General features: G+C 38.7%; 1 protein-coding gene across 4 annotated transcripts in view; it reads right to left on the reverse strand.

Annotated features, from left to right (window-relative positions):
• usp24 (ubiquitin specific peptidase 24) overlaps nucleotides 1-23355 on the reverse strand; it is a 186236-nt gene that overhangs the window by 143598 nt on the left and 19283 nt on the right. For all 4 annotated transcript variants that reach the window (XM_043699013.1, XM_043699012.1, XM_043699014.1 and 1 more), the window contains exons 2-9: nucleotides 15335-15500; nucleotides 14451-14518; nucleotides 13731-13874; nucleotides 9861-9983; nucleotides 7355-7390; nucleotides 1474-1539; nucleotides 722-787; nucleotides 433-507 (exon numbers count right to left, since the gene is read on the reverse strand). In XM_043699013.1, the coding sequence (XP_043554948.1) occupies nucleotides 433-507; nucleotides 722-787; nucleotides 1474-1539; nucleotides 7355-7390; nucleotides 9861-9983; nucleotides 13731-13874; nucleotides 14451-14518; nucleotides 15335-15500 (744 nt within the window). The remainder of the gene's footprint in view (nucleotides 1-432; nucleotides 508-721; nucleotides 788-1473; nucleotides 1540-7354; nucleotides 7391-9860; nucleotides 9984-13730; nucleotides 13875-14450; nucleotides 14519-15334; nucleotides 15501-23355) is intronic.

The raw sequence follows: 23355 nt of genomic DNA on the forward strand, positions 1-23355 counted from the left end.
GACGATTTCAAGTTCATGGAAGCCACCCAAGAAGTCCATTGGAATTGCTAATTTTAGAGATACTAAGGACTGCATCAACTGAAGGTTGGGCTTGCACTGTGTGTCCATATTCCTATTTTATGGGAGTGCATTCAGGTTCAAGAATAAAGCATTTGGCTTTTGTGGTCGAGAGTGTGGTGCTGGAAAAGCACAGCAGGTCAGGCAGCATCCGAGGAGCAGGAAAATCAATGTTTTGGGCATACGACCGAAACATCAATTCTTCTTCTCCTCGGATGCTGCCTGACCTGCTATGCTTTTCCAGCATCACACTCTCGACCCTGATCTCCAGCATCTGCAGTCCTCGCTTTCTACCACCTGGCTTTTATGCCTTAGAAAAGAAATTTTAATCAGATCAAAGATTTTGATAAGTAATCCAGAAAAAAAAGTGATTACCTTGTCTTTCAGATCTTTTTCTTCTAAACTTTGCACATATCGAATCATTTTGTCAATGACTGGATCCAGCATTGGCTGTAGAAGGAAGAATAGTACAAAAAAAAATGCATTTGTATTTTAACTCCGTTGTATTTACATTGGAACAAATATCGTCCTAAAATAGTCCTATACAGTTAGCTTGGTGTAAAGCTGGTTGCAGTCTCCATTTTCTGGATTTACCACACATTACCATAAATCAATTTCTATTTTTGACAACAACTCCATGGAAAGGTGTGTTGTTATCACTTACCTGTACTACGGCAGGATTTAGATTTTCGGCACATACACCCAGAGGCTGTACCAATGCAGACACTGCCTAAAATAGAAACACAAAGGTTCTAAACCACAGTAGTTCCTATAGCAATCAACCAGATTTATGCAAAGCAACACAGTTAGTTCTATAGTTTTAACTGCTTTAGCTAGAATTATTAAAAAATTTTAAAATCATAACATATCAGTAAAATATTTCCTCCTTCAGAGAATGCTTTGGGATCAAAGGTTTTAAGTTTTGAAATTGATATCGTTAAATATGTTGTAAAAGAACTATATCAAAATAGTCAATTATTCTAACTACATGGGAAGAAGTTAAGATTAGATTACTTACAGTGTGGAAACAGGCCCTTCGGCCCAACAAGTCCACACCGACCCACCGAAGCGCAACCCACCCATACCCCTACATGTACCCCTTACCTAACACTACTGGCAATTTAGCATGGCCAATTCACCTGACCTGCACATCTTTTGACTGTGGGAGGAAACCGGAGCAGCCGGAGGAAACCCACGCAGACACGGGGAGAACGTGCAAACTCCACACAGTCAGTCGCCTGAGGCGGGAATTGAACCCGGGTCTCTGGCGCTGTGAGGCAGCAGTGCTAACCACTGTGCCACCGTGCCGCCCACCAAGAAGAGATTTAAAAGATTGCTTTACAATCTGCATTTAAAACAGCTATTCAAAGTGATTATCTGGAAGCTTCAATTACATTATTTTAAACAATAACTTACTGCGGTTTCTATATCTTCTGCACCAAGCTTCAGCTGGATTGCTGAAAACCCACCCATCTCTCCAAACTAGAAAAATAAAATATAATTCAGCAACTAGCTCAATGATCATTGTTTCAGAGGACAAATTGCATTAAAAGCAAGTTAAAAAACAAAGCAGAGCTACTAATTTCTCAATTTAACCAACGACATTATACAGCATCAAAGGAACAGGTGCCAAATGAACCGAATGTATACAAGTATCGAACTTTTATCTTGGATATTTTGAGCAGAATTTTCAAACATCACTGTCACTAAGGCTGAAGTCTTTCTGTGTGGCCCTGAGCTGAATAACAAAATGGATTTTTTGTAAAATCTAGGTAGAATTCGGAATTCTTATTTATAACATTGGTAAGGGAGAAGACACTACAAAACATGAGGATACACCGCAAAGTTGGCTATAGCAAGATGAGTACCTCCTCAGTCTCAGAACAGCAGCTAAATACCTTAGTTTACCAATAATTTGGGCAACACAACCCAAGGAGTGATGGAGCAGAAAATGTCAACAATAGTCCAAAGGCTCAGGATAATGCTCTGGGGATATAGGTTCCACTGATGGAATTTGAATTCAACTAATATTTCTTGAATTAAAAACCAATCCAATCAGGACCATTAGACAACTACTGATTGTTATAAAAACCCATCTGGAGAATGGGTTCACTTATGTCTTTTCATAAAGGAAATCTGCTATCTTTAACTAGTCTGGCCGACATGTGACTTCAGACCTACAGCAATGAAGTTGCTTATTAAAAGCCTCTGAAATGGCCTATGGAGCCAGTTGGGTCAAAATACAAAAGTGTCTAAATAAAAGAATAAAACCACCAGCATTAATCCAGGTACTAGAAACAAAAACACATTATTGCTTTAAGGAAGGTGTTAACTCTGCAACATCCGACTTATGAAAGTCTGAGGGAATGTATCAAAATTAGAGTTATCCCACTGACTAATGAAACAATAGCCTGACATTAAATTTAAAGGATGATTCCAGGAGTACGGCTAGGTCCCAGATATTATCGTCACCTGTCCTTGGCATGTCCCGTGCTACCTGCAGGATAGGTGAACCAGAGTTGGCAGCACAATGGTATGCAGTTGGAAGCGGGTGACACCAGGCATACCAAAAAATAAGTTATCAATACAGTGAAGCCACAGCACAGGACTACTTGCATGTCAAACAACACAAGCAGCATGCAAGTGATAGAGCTAAGCAATTTAACAACCAAGAGCAGATTTAAATTCTGCAAAAGGTTTAAACTCTAAATTTAGGGCAACATAGTGGCTTAGTGGCTAGCACTGTTGCCTAACAGCTCCAGGGACCCGGGTTCGATTCCATCCTTGGATGAGTGTGTGGAGTTTACACGTCCTCCCTATGTGTGTGTTGGCTTTCTCTAAAGATGCACAGTCTGGGTAGATTAGCTATGATAAATGTGGGCTTATGGGGATAGGACTAAGGGGGCTAGGTCTGTGTGGCGTGCTCTTTAGAGGGTCAGTGCAGATGTTGATAGGCCAAGTGGTCTCTTTCCACACTGTAGGATTCCATAAACCAGCCACATCCAACCGTGAACAGTGGTCAACAATTAAACAACTATTAGGAGGAAGTGATTCCACAAACATTCCCATCCTCAATGATGGGGAGCCCATTATACCAAACATTTCAATCAGTTTCAACCAGATGTGCTGGGTGGATGATCCACCATAATCCTTCTCCTGAGGTTCCTGCCATCAAGGATGCCGGCCTTCAGCCAATTTGATTCACTCCATATGATGTCAAGAAACTGGTGAAAGGCACCCGTATACTGCAAAGATCATGGACTCTGACAACAGTACTGAAGACTTGCACCCCAGAATTAAATGATCCCATAGTAAAGCTGCACTAGTACTGCTACAACACTGGCACTTACTTGGCATTGAGGAAAATTGCCCAAGTCAGTCCTGTGGACAAAAAGCAAGGCAAATCTAATCCAGTCAAATACTGACCAGATTAGCAGCAAATTGATGAAGGGGACCACAATAGTGCTATTAAGAGAAACTTATGCAACAAATAACCTGCTCAACAGATGTTCGGTTTGGAGTCCAGGATGGTCATTCAGCTGCTGACCTCATTACAGCCTTGGTCGAAACATAAACTACTAAGTTCAGCTCTGCAGGTGTGGCAACCCTGGACATGAAGGCAGCATTTGACATAGTACAGCATCAGGAAACTTCAGTGCAACTGAAGTCAATGAGGATAGGAGGAAAGTCTCTAATGACCTGAGCCATACTTAAGCACAAAAGAAGATGGTTGAGACTGTCAATCACCTCAAGTCCACAATGACACTGCAGGAGCTTCTCAGGGTAGTGTCCTAATCCCAAACTTGTTCAGCTGCTTCATTAATAACCTTCCTTCCATTAAAAGGATAAATTATGGATGTCCATTACCCACTGCATGTTCCATGCCATTTGCGCTGCCTCAAATACTAAAAGAGTACATGTTCGTATATAGCAAAACCTGGACAACATCCACTGATCAGTGGGAAGCAACACTCCCACCACACGTCAGGCAATGACCATCTTCAACAAGGGAAAACCCAATCATTTTCCCATGACATTCAATTGCATCATTGACAACACCTTGGGCATTACCATTGACCAAAAACTGAACTGGACCAGCCATATGCATACTGTGGCCATAACAACAGAAGCTAGCTCATTTCCTAAATCCTGAAATCCTGTCCATTATTTACAATGGCACAGCGAGGTCAAGTAAATGATGGATGACTCTCCACTTGCTTGTATAGTGGAGCCCCAACATTACTTGAGAAGCTCAGACTAAGCAGCTTGCTTGACTGACACTCCACCCAACACCTTCAACATTCTTTCCATCCACCAAAACATATTGGCAGCACTGATAAGTCTGCAAGATGCACTGTATCAACTCACCAAGGCTTCTTTAAAAATACCTTCGCAGCCATGAACCCTATCAGCAAGGAGGAGAAAGGAAGCAGAAGCATGGGAACATCACTATCTACTTCCCTCCAAGCCACATGCCATCGTGACATGGAACCTTATCACTGTTACTGGGTCAAAATCCTGAAATACCTCCTGAAAAACACACTGTACCTACTTTCCATGAACTTACAGAAGTTCAAGGTGGCAGCTCGGTACCACCTTCTTAAGCATAATTAGGGAAGCGCAATAAATGCCGGTCTAGTTTGTGACAACCACATCCAGTGAATGAAAATAAAAACGTACAAGTGTGGCTCAGCAGCAAACTGTTCACTTCCGATAAACAAATGCTGTATCCTCTACGAGGTGCCAGATACAAATAGGCACTTGTTACAAAATACCAGGGGTGTTAACTCAAATGTAAAGTGGGGATAATTAAATATCACTGTAAACATTTCTAACATACAGTACTGCTAAAATGAATGTGATGAATATTTCAACAAAGTGTTAAGAAGATGTAGGTATACACTGTACCTTTAAGAGAGACTGAAAGCTGGCATGACCCACAGCAGCACAGAGTGTGCTGAAATAATTTAAAATTATATTGCAGGCAATTTTTGGAATGTGTGAAAAACTAATGATGAGCTGTACAACTCAAAAGATGAAGTATTTTGACCTACACCCAACTTTTCACGAGTACCTGAGAACTAACGAGCTTAGTGCCAAATTATCAGAACTAAAGTAAAGAAATTTATTGGAACCAAACTTAGTTTGTGGATTACATCTAGGTGTTGATTGAAAGTTCATTTACTGAGATATTGGTATGGTGCTGGCACTTCCACTGACTTACATGATAACTCTTGCAATGCAGTACAGTTAATTTTGCATTCATAGACAGTCTTACAAAAGCAAAATGAGAGCAAAACTTAACTAAAATAGGAACAGCTAGTAAAATAGTGTTGATCCATTACTGGAAGTGCTTACTAGTATTTTGAGCAACATGTGGAAATAGATAATAACAGTCATAAAGACTTATCTCTATCTAAATAAGGATAAACCTCATTTCAACTGGCTACATTTAACATACTGCAAAGTAGGCCTGCAATAATAAAGCAATTCAATTATCTAAATTGGAATTAATTGTTGTAATACATTCAGCAATGGTTTGCACCCAAGTCGATTAGTTCAACCAGCAGATGCTTTCAAAAGATCCATCATTGCTTTAATATATAAATTTGATTCGACAAAATTTGTTGTGATGTTTTAGCCATCTGTTCCACAACTTGTTTGTAAGAAAACATTGCTCAAATTTTTTATTCACTTATGATACCTTTCCAAATTCTGCATCTGACAGAAATCCAAAATCCCCACATCCAATAAAATATTTAACTTTTATCAAGTACTCCCGCAGCTGAAGGGATTAAGTTTCTAGTTCAATAAACTTTCCTCAACTCAGTCCTTCAGTTCAAGGTTCAATCCGTTGTCTTGCCAAATTTGTTCCATCAACTCTGAATCTTGCTTGTGACATGGAGAGCAAAACTTGAGGATATCAGATATGCTACATCAAGAAGTTTCAAAATAAAACAACACTAGAAGTACATTCCATCATTTCATTCCTTTTTGTCACTTTTAACTAACAGTGCTTAAAATGTAGCCAACAAAATACTCAGATCCATTTTCTTATGTTATTCCCTGAAGATCACTATTTAATTAAATAGACTTCTTTAGTCTAATCTTATGACTTCATACTGCCTGTGTGCCACATGTCAGCCTGCCACCCAGCTTACCCAGATCACTGTGCCAACAGGTTAATATCAGAGGCCACTGCGCTGAATCCAGTATTATTTGCATTAAATCTTGGGCAAAGTTCCACCCTCCAAGTAACTTTTAAAATTTATAAAACTCGGCATGAACTGAACTCCCAAGTTTTTTCTGCTAACATGTTTTCATTCTAAAGTCTCCCCATACACCTTTCAGGGACAATCTAGTAGAATAACTTTTCATCTATATTGTGATATATGTTATTAGATAAACAATACCTGCTTCATTCTTCCATAAACTCTATAATCTCCTAAAAAAAAATCAAATAAACTGCTCAAGATATCAACTGTCTGTCTGATCCTAGGCTGATTATGAAACATGTTTGTCCTTCCAAATTATTTCTGCCATTATGTATGACGATGAACACTGAAAAATATTGGTAATGCTTAGTCAATGTGTTCAAACAAGTGTCACTGCTCTTGAAAGAAACCTTTCAGAATTTTCCAGAGCTTTGCTTCCCCTCAATTCCCTAAATCTCACCATTCAGCCCGGCAGTAGTGCAAAGAACAGGGGAATGGATAGCATTTTCAAAGAACTGCGATGGCATAATTAGCTCAATTACCTCTTTCTGTGCTCAGTGTTTCTACTCTTTAGTAGTGTTACAAAACAGTTTCTAGTCGCCTCTATAAAACTTTCAAGGGTAAAAACAGTGAAAGCAAAAACTCAAGTCTGCCACAGCCCTCTTCTTAACATGACCAATGACTGCCTTGGCAAAAAAATCTATTGTTTTTTGCGTACCGCTTGCTTCCAGTTGATATAAAGACTTCTTAAATTATGCTTCATACCTCTTGCCTCTCAATCCATTTACTTGTTAACCGGTTTAATTTAACTATCCTGCTCCTTTCCTGCACGTGTCAGAATGTTTTGTACAACTGTTACTTAAGACCTTCCATGACTTCATTTTTCCTCTACTGCCGTATTTATTATACAAGGATAAACAATTGGATGGCCTAAATATTTACAATACATTTACAGGTGTCCATTATCCTTCAGTTGTTTTGCAATCTGATTAAGTATATGAAAAAAGAATGGAGGGAGAGAAGAGTGACTGTAGTATGGGAGAGAAAAATGAGAAATTAGTGTTAATTGATGGAATGCTTACCCGATTAACCAAATCTATGAGCCATCCATAAGGTTCCTGGAAAGGAAAGATAAAAGTAAGCAAAAATTATTTTGTCAGCAATTATAATCAGCAAATCCACGTAACTATATGATTGAATGATAATGGCAATTTCCAGTCTCATGACTGATATCACTTAGAAGGTGAAGGTCAGGAGGCTCACGGGAACACCACAACCTAGAAGTTCCCCTCCAGTAGTCTCACTCTTGTGACTTAGCATGACGTTATTTTCCTTTCCCTCACAAAGCCAAAGTTTTGGAACTTAGTCTTCACCGCGTTGTGGGAGATCCTTCATATTACACAAGCTTCAAAGAAGTGGCTCACCAGCTTCTCAAGGGCAATGAGGAATGATTGATAAATGCAGACCTTTTCAGCAATGCCTTTTCTCATGAATAATTGGATCAAAAGAGAATACTACAACGAGCCAACTAGAAAATAAATATAGCCTCATCAGTGACTAAACAAACTTTGCCATTACTGTATTACAAGCTCAACTATAAAATTCTTTTCCCATATGCAGTTACCAAACTTGCTTAATTCCTTTATATACGGCATGTCGATATGGCACCAAAGGATCAAGTGCACAGTGAAAACTGCACAATACAAAACAATTTACCAAGTGACATCAGAAAAAAAAAAAAGAGGCCTATAAACCCCACCCACCACACATCCCTATAGAATTTGAGGGGCAGTATGACAAGAGGCAGCAGACAAGTTTTCATAATTGTATAGTGTAGGAGAAGCAGAAAAAGGAGCAACTTCCTTCGATGGCTTACAAACATTAAAATATATGAAGTATGCAAAATCTAGACCAATGAAATGATGGAACCTATCACCAATCTGGAAGAATGTTACCATGATATCTAGTGATTTGTGGTATGTATTTCATCTTTCTTGATGTTAATTTGAAATTGGAAGAAAGCCAAATAGATCTCCAGGCAGTCAGCAATAGCAATTCCATCAACCATTTAAGTAGTCAATCAAATTGAGTTATTCTGACAGCAACTCAGGAGGTAAATGCACCAATTATCTTACTTAAAACAAAACTGAAGAGTGGGAAATAAGGATGGATACAAATGCAAAGCAGACACTAAAAATGTTTTTATAAGTTATTATATTAAAAATTGGGGAATTATCATAAAGAAGAAACTTGACATCACATACAAATAACATTAGTTCAAACCTTATAATGGCAAAAAAAAAAATGACTATTAATAAAACACAAGTTTTCCAGAACCAGAAAGGTTACTCAAAAATAATCATGAATTTGGTACAACACTAAAAATAAAGCACCTTATCAACAAAGCATAAGGTAAACGCATGGAATAACATCTTCTACACCTTTCTGCTTTCACCTCAGGTCTGGTTTTGGATATATCTATATTGTTACTTTCTGAAAAATTAAGTGCAATTTGAGCAGAGGTGCAGATCATACTGCAATTATATAGAACCTTGGCAAGATCATAACTGAAGTAATGTGTACAGTTTTGGTCTCATTGCCCAAGAAAAGATATACTTGCCAAAGAGGAAATGTAACTGAGGTTTTCTAAACTAACTCCTGGGATGAAGGGACTGTCTTAGGAGCAAAAACTAAATAGACTGGTTCTATATTCTCTGGAATTTAAAAGAATCAGTAGCATTCCCTTTCTAACTCTCTTTTTATGCAAGAATGAACATGCTATATACAGGAAGGACATTTCCCCTGGCTGGGAGATAAAGAACCAGGGAACACAGATTCAGAAGAAGAGACAGGCCAATTTGAACTGAGATGTGAAGGAATGTCTTCACTCAGAGGTTATTGAAGCTTTGTAATTCTCTGCCTCAAAGGCTCTGAAATTGGGTAAGTTAAACATAAACAGACATACTGTATATCTTAAAAACATCAAGAAATGTGGGGATAGTGCAGGAAGATGTTGTTGACATAAATGATCAACACAATAATGAAACCATGGAGTCGACCAAATGGCTAAATGGCCTACCATTATTTTATTAACACTCTTACCAAAAGAAATAAGCCTTGGGAGTTTCCATGGAGAGAGGAGGGAGGGTGAGAGTGGAGAGAAGTGAGACAGGATTATACCAGACGCTCAGAATCATGCCATGGACTAATGGTCCTTTTCAGGTCAACTTTGGTCTTGCTTCCTCAACCACCTACTGACACAAAAATACCAGCTGCCCACTGCAAGGACAAAAATTTATTTCAACAGGGAAAGGTATGTACACTCAAATATCTACTTTAAATAAACTCAAACTGAAATGGATTCCTATATTTTCAAAAACAAAAACAGAAATTGCTGGAAAAGCTCAGCAAGTCTGGCAGCATTGTGGACAGAAAGCAAAGTTAACATTTCAGGTCCAGCAACATTCCTCAGAACTGCTATGTTTTATTTGCCATAACACTGCTGTTCAAAGGCATTCCTTTCTGTATCATACAGTGCCAGTCTGAGTAGACACAAGTATTTACCTCATGCCACACTATCTAACCCACCTTTTGTAGATTGACTGGTGGTGAAATGGCATACATTTTGCCATCCCCAAAAACATCTGCCCAATTCCTTTGGCATACTTTCATTCGGTTCTTGAAATGGTACTCGGTCCCTGGATTGAAAGCCTGTAAACCCAAACAAAATGATTAATATTTTATACAATGTATGAACTACCAGTCATTTAAAATTATAAGGCTCTGTCATGTTAAACTAGCAAACTGTGTAAACATTTAATCCTAAAGCTGAAAAAAATGCTCTCTGAAGCCTTGACTTACTTCATTCCTTCAATAGTACTAAGCAGGTGTAATTTGCTGCACAGGTTTTCGTCTATATGCTTTTCAAACTGAAAAGTGGAACATCTGGGTGGGAGCAATCTAACTCTGATATTCCTTCTACTTAGTAAATCAATTTTTTGCTGCAGACAGTCATAGCAAAAATAAAAGAATTATCCAGATCCTCAAAATTTTACAGCTAGCAGTTAAATGCTGCTGGTTGAACTTTGAGGAAATACTAATGGAAGTAGTTTTAATGTGCTACTCCCACAGACATAGAACCTTGGGTCAATTGTGTTTAGTTATGTGTGTGACTAAAATAACTGTAGCACAGGAGGCCACTAAGTTCCATATTGTACCCTTCACCAATACCCTGCAAGTTTTTCTTCAGACACTTATAGGTACTCTTTTGAAAGCCCAATGGCATCATTCTCTACCACATGCAGACTGCATTCGGGATCTTAACTACTCGCTATAGACTCAGATGTTTATGGCATATGAAGAAGCCATTCACCCATTATGTCCTTACCAGTCATGTAAAAGATTTGATTACATTAATTCCAATTTTAACTTTTGATGCATAGCCCTGGAGGCTATGGCAACACAAGCAAGTGAACATTTAAATAATACTCAATTGTTACAAGTTTCTGACTTAGTTACACTTTCAGATAGTGAATTCCAGACTCTCATCACCCTCTGGGTGAAAAAACTCCCTCAACTCTCCTCTTAGCTCACTATTTCCCACTTTAAATCCATTCCTCCAATTAATGACCCCTCTACAAATGAAAAAGGTGCCTTCTCATCTATCTTATTTATGTTTCTCAATTTCATCCACCTCTATAATGTCTCCTCTCAAACTTCACTGCATCAACCTAGCCAATATTTCCTTATGGCTCAGATCCTCCAGCCCAAACAACAACCAGGTAATTTTCCTCTGTACTCGGTCTCGTGTCATCATGTCTTTCCTGCCCCAGTTGCAGTACAACCAGTATTTCAAACAGTTGCAGCATAACTTCCCTGTTCTAATATTCTATGCCTTGGCTAATAAAGGCAAGTATTTCATATGCTTTCTTAACCACCTTCCCTTCTACCTTGAGTTAGATATATGCACTAAGGTCCCTCTGATCTTCAGTATTGTCCAGGATTCTACCATTCGTAGTGTAATCTCTGACCTTGTTAGCCCTCTCTCTTCCATGTTTAATTCCATAATGTTAAAAAAAGCGATGTCACTGATGGTTGTTTTGTCAATAATCTTAAATGAGCATCATGAGATTCACTGTTCTTCCACCAATGGGAACTGTTTCTCTCCAGATCAAATCTCTTTTCAACCTTCTCTTTTCTAAAGACATCAAAATCAGCTTCTCCAATTTTCTCACATAACTTAAGGTCCTCACCGCAGGAAACATTTCCATAAATATCTTCTGTATCTTCTATAGCCTAACAAATTATTCATGATTACTGCTGTTCAGAATTGTAGAAGAAACCCCAGCTGAGGCCGAACCAGACATTATAATTGTTCATTATTGTTTATTTGTTTTTGTACCCTGTGCCTCTATTTGTAAAGTCCAGGATCCCATATGTTGTCTTAACTATGGTCTCAACTAATTTGTCTCTTTCAACAAGTTGTGAATAATAATCTCCAGAATTATGCCCTTCATTTTATATTGTCTCTTCTAGCTCTTCACATCAAAACATTGCACTTCAGTTTTTTAAATTAATTCTCACGTGCACTTTGCTTTCAAAGCAAACTCCCTTATTTTGGAGACGAGCTGCTTTCATACGCCTTTACAATTATTGCTCATAGGGACAACCACACTGCTGTAAGGAAGGAATGTAATCTTGCACCAAAGACAGTGAAGGAGTGATAACATATCCAAGTGAATTTGCTGAGAGACTTTGAGGGAAAAATTGTGGATGGTGGCGTTCCTAAGTATCTGCTACCTTTGTCTTTCCAGGTAATGAAGGTGCTGTTGGAGGAGGTTGGTGAGTTACTTGTCGATGGTATACTTGTGCATCAGTGGTGGAGGGAGTAAATGTTAAGGGTGGAAGAGGAGATGCCAGTTTAACTCATTCAAGTGTCGAGAATACCATTATACTTCTGAGTGTGTCTTGGAAATGGTGGGCATGTACTGGGGAGACAAAAAAATGAGCTAGTTACCACAGAATTCCTAGCCGATGATCTGCTTATGTAGCCACTACATATATAAGTGCGTGTGTATATAATATATTGCTGGCCCAGTTCTGCTACTGGTAAATAGTAGCTCAGTATGTTTATAGTAAGAGATTTAGCAATGTCATTTAATGTCTAGGCGAGATGGTTAAATTGTCTCTTGTTAGAGATAGATAGTTATTGCCTGGCACCATGGCGCAAATGTTATTTGTCACTTATCAGCCCAATCTTGGCTGTTGTTCAGATCTTTCTGCACATGGACATGGACTACTTCAGCATCTGAAGTGTTGTAAATATTGAAAATTGTGTAACTTTATGTGAACATCCCCACTTGTAACCTTATGATAGAAAGAAGGCCATTGATGAAACAGTTGAAGATATTTGGGTTTAGAACACAACCCTGAGGAACTCTGGGGGCTGAGATGACTGACCTCTAGCTCTTTTGTTCATGTTTGTAACACAATTGTAATGAGGTCAGGAGAAGTGACCCTGGTGGAACCCAAACTAAGCATCAGTAAGGTTATTCCTTTTGGAGTGTTGCTGAACAGTACTATTGACAATCACTTCCATCAATTTTAAAATAATCAGTATTGATTGGATTTGTCCTGATGTGTGTACAGGACCTATCTAGGCAATTTTCCACATTGTCAGGTAGATGCCAGTGCTGTAGCTGTAATGGAACTGCTTGGTTAGGGCACATCAAGAACTGGAAGGCATATTTTCAGTACTACTGCTAGAATGTTGTCAAGATCCACAGTATCCAGTGCAGTTTCCATAATATCAAGGCAGACTCCAGTGCCTTCAGCTTTCCTTGATGTCATGTGAAGTTAATTAAATTGACTGAAGAACAATAATGTATGGGGAGCTCAGGAGGGAGCCATGTCTAAGTACTACAGCATAACACAAGATATTAAGATCAAGAGATTCAGCTTTTCGTGCTATTAATCATGAAATCTAGCACAATAACATATATGAAAAGAAATTGAAGTTTAGATTTTCACTCCAATACACTTAGATATTACCAAATGTAAATCTTACATGAGCAAAGATCATTAGACAGTGCTTTTTAAAATGGAATTTAGTCAGTGCCTGTTTTACCACCAGTGGCTAATTACAAACAACTGAAAATGACTTTTTAAAAAGTATATTAGAAGCAATTATACAGATGAAAGATAGTCAGTTTTTTAGTAAATTAAACACAATTTAAAAGCTTTTAATGAAAGTCTATTAGCATCCTAGCATATCCAGTTTAAGAGTTTCTAATGTTATATTTTTGCACAAAAGATGGAGGGGCTTGATTTGTACTGGACATAATTAGCACTTGAAATTCGCAACATTTCATGGTTTAGCAACTTGACAAAAGCTACAGCAACCTAGCAGAAAAATACTCAAAGCACTTATGCGTTGCAATGCTACAGTCATCTTCATACCATGGTGAGCACTCCCATAAGACCAATGGGAATTGGGTCCTGTTTGACTCGCTCTGCAACCAGATCTACTAAAAGCATCACCATATTGTATATTCCTTCATGGATTTCTGCACCCCATTTGTGGACAGCACTCGATGTTAATAACTGTTGAAAAGACAACACAACAATAGTGTAATTACTTTCCCTGGATGTTTAGCTGTTGAGAACAATAAAAACATTAAGCAACAAGTAATATATGAAACATTTCCAAATCCAATGTTATCATCCAAAACAGATTTTCTCATAAGTTTAACCTTTCAAATATTTGGACACAATTTTCTCTGATTTATATCACTGAACATCGGTTTCAAAGTACTTGCAAAGTACTTTATTAGCCTTTACTTGTAGCATGCAAAGGATGTGCACCACTAGGTGTCAAAGATATGCAGGCTAGGTGGATTAGCTATGGGAAATGCAAAGGTACAGGGATTGGTGGGGGGGGGGGGAGAGATTCTGGGTGGGTCAGTGGTGACCCTTCTTTGGAGGGTCAGCGTGGACTCAATGGCCTGCTTCCACACAGTGGGGATTCTATGATTCTAGGTTTGCTTTGACCTCACCCTGAAAACACTCTTACTAAGCACATGAAAAAGATCAATTAGACTTTCAAAATATTGTTCAATCCTAGAAATTAGAATTCAGAATCAATTTTGTTCTTTGCTAATGTGAAAGTGGGTCTTTTACCTTTTTAAATGCTTCTGGCATACATCGATCTGTAAACCTTTTGCAATTTTCATCAGCATCTGCAAGACCTAAAATGATTAGACACAGAAGTCAGATACAAAAAAAAAGACAAAAACGCCCGAGCACCAGAACTGGTCACTCGGGCAGGAGCAATTACTGGAATTTCTCAGCAGCCTGATTGCTTTAAAATCTAACTTGTACCATTTCAAGGAAAGCAAAGGAAAAATATTCAGATACTAAATGTAACAAGTTTCTCAACCACACCCCATTTCAGTCACAAGTAAATGGTATGTTTCTGATCTGCAGACATTCTGTAATTAGTTAAATGCACAAACCTCAGGGTGATTTCACTGATTTTTTAAATAAAGAGTATTCTATATTTTAATTAAATGAACTGCTTTGAAACATTCTTCAGTCCAAAGACATTTCATGTTCACCAGGTTATCTGGGGTTAACCTGGTAACTCAGCAATTCACTCATCTATATAGAAGGACAGAGCATATTAAGAAAGCATGTGGGATACTTATCCTTGAACACACACATTTGTTAAAGTAGGAAGATGTCTAAGTTACTCTCAACACCATGGGTACCACCATGCCCATCACCTCTCATTCCCAGTGTATTCAAATAGCCAGAGTCTGGGTGTGCAAGAGTGAAACTCAATAAAACAGCCATTTCTCTTTAATTCCACAATTTGTTCAGCTTTCAACAACATGAAAGTTATCTGCATATTGACTGATACAATAAGCAAAACATGCCCTCTTTACTGAATTCTAATTTTCCATCAGATTTGGTTTGTGATTGCATTCATATTATGTCTGATTTACTCATAGGGGTGGTAGGCAGGCTGCTGTAATTTGTCTTTGAATCCTTGTAGCACTTACCAAGCCGTGCCAGGTATGTGGATGCGATCAGGCACTTGCCCAATGATTCTTCACGTTTATAAGGGATGGACCAGTGATCTGTAAACACTCGACTTTCCAATTCATAAAGATTTGTGGTGGGAAATTCAATGCTTCCTGAGCAGTTTCCATTCTCATCATTGCTCCTCTGCAACAAAAGAAATCTGAATTAACACAAATTAACCCCTTAAGATGACCATTCTCTGAATTTTCCTAGACTCATTATTGAAACTACGTAACAGTTATTCTCATCTTCCCCTAAACTCACTATAGAAACATATACTGTTAAAGAATAAATTAGTCTTTAGTTTCATTTCAGTATTGCTGAAGAAAGGACATTTTGTCAAAGCTTTTCATCTTTCACTTATCAGTACATTCACAAGAATACCAATGGAGAGGGGGACAAAAATGTTTTACTGTATGGGAACACTGAGTTGTTGATCAGTGGACCATATTGGTGAAGGCCTTTGCCATAGAAAATAGACACGCTAGATGACTGGCAGTTAACTGCAAAATTCATTTAAAACTAAACCATGCAGGCTGACTCTGATTGGCCATGACATTGCCCAAGGAATAAATCAGAGAAAGGCTGTTGTTAGTATTGTTGAAATAGACACATTGTACACAGGGAGTTTTGAGAAGATTTGTAGCTCAGGTTGAGGTTCGGGATGTAGGTTTGCTCACTGAGCTGGAAGGCTCATTTTCCGACATTTCATCACCATGCTAGGTAACATCTTCAGTGAGCCTCTGGACGAAACCTTTGTCTGGAGGCTCACTGAAGATGTTACCTAGCATGGTGACGAAACATCTGAAAATGAAACTCCAGCTCAGCAAGCAAACCTACATCCACATTGTACTCACTTTGCCCCTTCTTTATTAATATGCATCTTCCAAAATGCACAAGTGCACCAGACTGTGAGCTGACTGAATCTTGGTAGAATCAATGTGAAACTGAATTTTAGTGAAACTCCTAGCCCCCTCAGGATTATTTAGCAAATGCTGCTCAATTGCAAAATCACTACTAATGTTGGACAATGTTTTGAGTTTTGCAAACACAGGCTGTTTGGATACAGTTAGCACCTTGCTGAACATACTGCTTCAAATGTTCCACCAATCTTTAGCAGCTTTAACCTTCATTCATAGCCGTATACCTACAATGAAATTCACATACCACTTTATTCATTTTTTTGGAAAGTAGAATGACTTTTTGGCTTGATGGCAGGATCCAGTTAGTTAGTGATGAACACCACCCATATTACTCATGCATAGTAGCAGAATGAAACCACTAGATTTATCTGTTACTCAGAGTTCCGAAGTACTTACCTATCCAGGGCTATCAGAGTTAAACCAGGGAATTTTTAAGACTGAACGAGGGGCCTCAAGTCCAATTTGTGTGGTGTGCAGCAAGACGTGATCGGATCAGATTTACAATTATCGCTCAGAATACCTTCAATGTATCCTATCTGAGCATGAAGCATTCACTGCAAGCAAATGGTTTGGACTCTAATTATCTGCTTGCTTATAAGGTAAAAACAATGACTGCAGATGCTGGAAGCCAGATTCTGGATTAGTGGTGCTGGAAGAGCACAGCAGTTCAGGCAGCATCCAAGGATCGCTGCTCCTTGGATGCTGCCTGAACTGCTGTGCTCTTCCAGCACCACTAATCCAGAAGATGTTTGCTTATAAGGCCAATCTTAAAATTAGTGGAATTGGGGTAATCACAATTTATATAGTGACCAATGAAGGTAGGCTTGTGATAACCAGTAATAGGCAGATTTCTCAACTTGTTGCATTTCCACACAGAAAGAACACATAGACACATCATGTCTATTTTACATAAACAAGATTAGCAACAGCCATTCTGGCTCATTTCTCAGGACAATGTTGTGACTAGAGTCAACTGTTGCCTTCTGGAACTTCTGTAGTCTATGTACTGTATGTAGAGCCAGAGTACCATGAGGGAAGGAATTCCAGGATATTAACCCAGTTACATGAAAGAACTGTCAGTCATCATAGCATTCTCCATAGTAATACCTCCATCGCAGCCCATGTGCCAACCACCCAAGACACTTCCCATCCAGTAAAAATGTTGCTCCCCTTTATGTTGGTGTTCTTATCAATCTCCTGAGTTGAAAAACTTCAACAAAGTTGTCCTTTCATCGTTAAGTTCTGTACTATCAAATAACAACTTGCATACCTGTTGCAGTTTACATAATTAATGTAAACACTAACTGCACTCTCGCTAACTCAGGATTACTTTTGTACTCAAAATAGTTAGAAAATTACGATAAGATAAACCAGCATGCTTAGTATTATACTTCAAATTTCCATGCACTACAGATTAGACAGCAAATTTACAGTGGACTATTTAGGGCATTTCTCAACAAACTTAGGAGGACATATTTCTGAGGCTCTAGTCAGGCCATATTTGGAGTACCGTGCACAGTTTTGGGCCCTATATCTGAGGGAAGATGCACTGGCCCTGGAGCATGTTCAGAGGAGGTTCACAAGAATGGCCCCACGAACAAAAAGCTGAACATATGAGGAACGTCTGAGGACTCAGGGTTTACACTCAATGGAGTTGAGAAGGATGAGGAGGGATCTAGTTGAAACATGTAGAATACTGAACGGCCTGGACATAGTGGATGTTGGGAAGATGTTTCCATTGGTTGGAGAGACGAGAACCTGAGGGCATAGCCTTAGAGTAAAGGGAAGCCCTTTTACAACAGAGATAAGGAGAACTTCTTCAGCTAGAGAGTGGTGAATCTATGGAATTCACTGCGACTGAAGGCTGTGGAGACCAGGTCATTGAGTGTATTTAAGACTGAGATAGATAGGTTCTTGATTGTCAAGGGGATCAAGGGTTATGGGGAGAAAGCAGGAGAATGGGGATGAGAAACTTACCAGCCATGATTGAATGGCAGAGCAGATTCGATAGGCTGAATGGCCTAATTTCTGCCCCTATGTATAATGGTCTAGATTAGGTAAATACAAGGAATTACAAGAAATGCAGTTTAAGTCAAATGAGGCAGTGGCAATGTCAAACTCATTTTTTAAAATATCAGTTCATGGAATGTGGACATTGCTGGTTATGCCAGTACTGTATTTATTGCCCACCCCAAACTGCCCCTTGACTTGAAGGGCTTGGTAGGGCTATTTCAGAAGGCAGTTAAGATTCAAATCACATTGCTGTGGATCTCAAGAGACATATACACCAGACCAATTAAGGACGACAGATTTAATTCCCTCAAGAACATTACTGAAAAAATGAGAAGGGTGTTTGCAGAAACAGCAAACAATAAAGATTACATAGGAAAAGTGCTTCAGTGGAGTGGAATGCAGTGAAAGTCAGTGTGAGCCTTAAAAAGGATTTAGAACACATTTTTATTTACATCAAGAATAAAAACTCAAGTAACAATTCCAATGCATTCAGATCAAATTTGGTAACTTGTTTCATGTTATGTGCGCATAATAATTCAAGCTGACTTTACTGGTTGTTGTGTCCCTTCTTTCTGAAAAGATGCATTAAAACTTGGAGGTCGACCAATAAAAGGATGTTGTTTGGATTTATCCGATACTCCATTTTTTTCCAAATTTCAGGTAGTCACAACTTTGCATTTCACCTCTATAAATCACAATTATATCTAATCTACAGTGTAGAAAGATTACGTTGTCTGATCCATTAGTCATAGAACTTCTAAAGTTAATTAGCAACAGCAAATACTAGATTAAAACTTTGAAGTCAAACATCAATATTCAATAGCGTTGATCTGCAAAAATTTGATGCAAGAACTTGGTACCAATGCTTACTAAATGACTGTTTGCACATGAAGTGAATGGATTTCAGCCTTTCTCTGCAAATTCAACCTCCACATACAAGGAGAAACTCAACATTTCAACCGAAGGAGGCCTCAAGCAAACTGGATTTATCAGTCACTAGTCCTCAGTAAAAGGAGCTGCTCAACCTCTTGCGCTCTGTGAGATACACAGGAATGTGTCAATAATCCTCAAAAAATGGGATCATATGTAATTAATTGTCAGCACAAATGCTTCATAAAAGGGAATTTAGCAGCAATTTTTCAGTGCAGACAGCACCTTCACAACTAGTCAATAGCATTCTTTCCTCGGATTCAGAAAGCTACTGTGCAAGTCCATACGTAGAATATCAATTATTGAGCCCACCATGTATGCTGGCTCTCAAACTGAGCAATTCACCTCGAGCCATTTCCCTGTCTTCTCCCCATAATATATTTTCTTTTCAGACAATAATCCAAACTCTTCTTAAATGCCTGGACTGAAGTTCCTTCAGACAGATTCAGATAGTTCATTCCCGATTTTAACCATTAAAAGAAAGATTACTTTCATGATTCCCTTACATTTGTATTCTCTCATTCTTGGTTGTTCCAACAGGGAGAGCACTATTTCCCTGTCTGCTGTATCCAATATAGTCATGATTCTGAGTACCTCAATCAAATCTTCACTCAACATGCTCCAAAGATAACAGATTGGAGAAATTCAGACTGTCTACATAACTGAAGTTCCTTAACCTTCTTGCAAATCTTATTTAATTTTTATTCTTGAACACAATCTGGACTGACATTCCAGTTGCGGCACTTAGGGAGTGTTGCCAGTGCATCGCTGAAGATCAGCTGCACTATTGGAGGCACTGACCTTTGGATGAGACATGGGCTCTTTTACATCGGTCAATGTCACTACTTTAAAGAACAGGATATTTCTCAGAGTGTCTTGGTCCATATATATGCCTCAGTATACACCTAAAAACAGATCTCATAATTACCCACTGTCCTTCATATGAGCTGGCTGTGTACAGCGATTATGACAGCGATTTTACTACTTGCGAAGTGTGAAGTTATTTCCGAAGTCACGAAAGGTACTAAATCAATGATAGATCTTATTTTTTATTTCTTACTCTCTCTTTTTCTTCAGATGCTGATATATATTTCCAGAACCTGCAATACTGTATTTTCAAATGAACAATGTTATGGTCAAAATGTTTGGCTATTGGCTGCCATAATACTGCTATTTTTATACAAGCATAAGAAACTTTCAATTACATTGACACACAATTGGGGCAACAAGATTCAGTGTTAAAACAGGTATGCTTCTGCAACTTCTACTCCAGAATGCTTAGAAAAGTCATCTTAAATGATCAGGTTATGTCTCATGTGCACAAAAATCATACCTTTCTATAACTGAAGATCCAAAAATCAAACTATTTTCCCTTACTACCAACTCCACATCAATACTTGGTTTAAGATGAACATGTCTGCAATTTTTACATGTGGCTCTGAAAAGGATATACAATCTGTTCTGCTGTAATTGCATTCTCATGTGGCCTCATGTTAGAGAAAATCACATAAAAGAAATAACAGTTCCTATGGGAAAAACAGGGTTAGGGGAACCCACCAAAAATATCAGTAAAAATAAAAAAAAGCTATCCTAACACAAAAGGTAGCACAGTCTAAGTAAATGTTAAAATCATATTTTAATGAAATAATACAACAAATTTAACATTTTAAGGGGCTAGTGAGTTTGCCGAGTTACAGTATTGTGTTAAGACAAGGGCTGAGGGTCGTCATCATTATTTTCAGATGCAGCTCTGTGCGCAGGACTACGACAAAAGAAAATATTTAGTCCAGAAGTGGATGGGCTTTGATTCATTGCCCTCAGACTATTTCTTGGGGGTTGGCTTAAAAAAGGCATCTAGATTTTGCTGCTTTGCCATGTGTGCCTAAAAAATTAGCTATAAAAGCTGCTATTGCATGCTGGTCCAAGATTTAAATGAGAGAGGTTGCGTTCGGAGGTAGAAACAGCACTTTGATGAATTTTTTTTTCCTGCAATAATTTGTAAAAACATCTTCAAAAACATCAATGCAAATGATTAGGCAGAAATTGCCCTGTCATCCAACCTCTTTTGCTTGAGCTGAAGTAAACACCCGAGTGGATATTAGGTAACCAGGGATGGAATTGTGTAATAGCCATCGGGAGTTCACATTTTTTTAAAAATTGTTCCATAATTCACCAATTGTGTTACCGCCAAATCACATTAATGAAACGCACATTATATGAGAACGACATGTATGCAGCATTTTGCTTCGCCTGTCTCAGCTCCTCTGCTACTGAAATACATTCCCACTATTGTCATCACCAACCTTTGACTGTTCGATATCCTCTTATCTCGATTAGCATTTGGCACTTCCATAAAGTCTTAAACAGAACTATGAAGGATACATCCCATCTCAAAGCAAGTCACAAATGTTCATCACTCTGTCTTTGCTCCTTTAGAACCCTGTGTGCAGTGCAGTCATTTTAATAAACCCTTCCAAAACCTCATTCGCTTGAAACTTCCTGCTGTATCCTTTCTCTGTTGAGTGTGGATCTCAGAAAGCTATGTTGAGTTGATGGTAAATTGCTCATCTTCTAAACATCTGGCCTTAGTAAAAGATAGTTTTATTACTCACTTACTAGATTTGGCTGTTGCTGGATAGGTAGCAGGTAAACCTGGAGGGGGAGTTCCAGCATCAAGACTGATCGACAGTGAAGGAATGGAGATACAGTTCAAAGTCAAGATTGTTTATGGCTTGAAGGGTGAAGTTTCCAGTTATCTATTATACTTGTTTTTCTCGGTGGTAGAGGTTGAGTTTGGAAAGTGCTGTCGAAGGAGTCCAGCAATTTGCTGTAGTGCACCTCACAGATAGCACACTGTGTGTTAGTGAAAAGAGTAGATTAGAAGATGGTGGATGAGGTACTCATTAAATTCAGACTTAGGTTTTAAATTAGATTCCCTACAGTATGGAAACAGGTCCTTCTAGCTGAAAAAAATTCTTCCTCAACTCAGATCTAAAAGATGAACCCTTCCCTGAAGCTGTGCCCTCAGGTGCCAGTCTCTCCTACTAAGGGAAGGGACTTCTCCATGTCCAATCTATCCAGGCCTCTCAATATTCTGCAGGTTTCAATGAGGGGCCCCTGCAATGTGGTTGGTTGACTCTTAACTGCCTTCTGTGCCATTAGGCATGGGAAATAAATGCTGGCCTTGTTGGTCATGCCCTAATTTCATGAATTTTTTTTAAAAATTGTTTATTGTGTCTAAATACAGCAGAACAATTCTCAGACCATTTCTCTTCACTTACAAATCTTTGGCAATCAGCGAGTAGAAATGAAGTGAGCATCCCACGCTATTTACAAGAGTATTTCTTATAAATAAAGTGGTAAACAGGTCATGAACAACAGGCATGTGCTGTGATCCGAAGGCTTGAGCTAAGCACATGTAAAGTTTCATGATCAAACAAAATACTGCTTCAGCAAGTGATGATCTAAAATTTATTTATAAAATAACTAAGATCACAAGACCAGGATGATGACAGAAGAATGCAAAACTATAGCGTCATAGAGTATCTGATAATGCATGGGATTTGGAAGAGGTATGGTGAAACTTTGTGTTGGTCTCACTATAAAGAAAGTTCCGTTTTGTTAAATTAATAAAAGCAGAAACATCAAATTGTGATTGCTTTCATCTACTTTACCCACTGCTCTGAGAAATAATTAATAGATGGGCGGCACGGTGCCTCACAATGCCAGGGACCTGGGTTCAATTCCCACCTCGGGCGACTGTGTGGAGTTTGCACATTCTCCCCATGTCTGCGTGGGTTTCCTCCCACAATCCAAAGATGTGCAAGTCAGGTGAATTGGCCATGCTAAATTGCCCACAGTGTTAGGTGAATTAGTCAGGGGTAAATATAGGTTAGGGGAATGAGTCTGGGTGAGTTACTGTTTGGAGAGTTGGTGTGGACTTGTTGGGCCAAATGGCCTGTTTCCATACTGCAGGGAATCTAATCTAAATCTTAAGTGAGGCTATTCTTATTTAGTGCAATTTACAATTCCTCACAGAATGAAATAGTCTATGCTTACAAGCAACAACTGGGAACCGAGGCTTGGCCTCAAGCAGTAAATACCATTCACAATCTTCAAGACATCTTCAATCG

This window comes from Chiloscyllium plagiosum, chromosome 11 (genome assembly GCF_004010195.1).
Source record: "Chiloscyllium plagiosum isolate BGI_BamShark_2017 chromosome 11, ASM401019v2, whole genome shotgun sequence".
NCBI classification, from domain to species: domain Eukaryota; kingdom Metazoa; phylum Chordata; class Chondrichthyes; order Orectolobiformes; family Hemiscylliidae; genus Chiloscyllium; species Chiloscyllium plagiosum.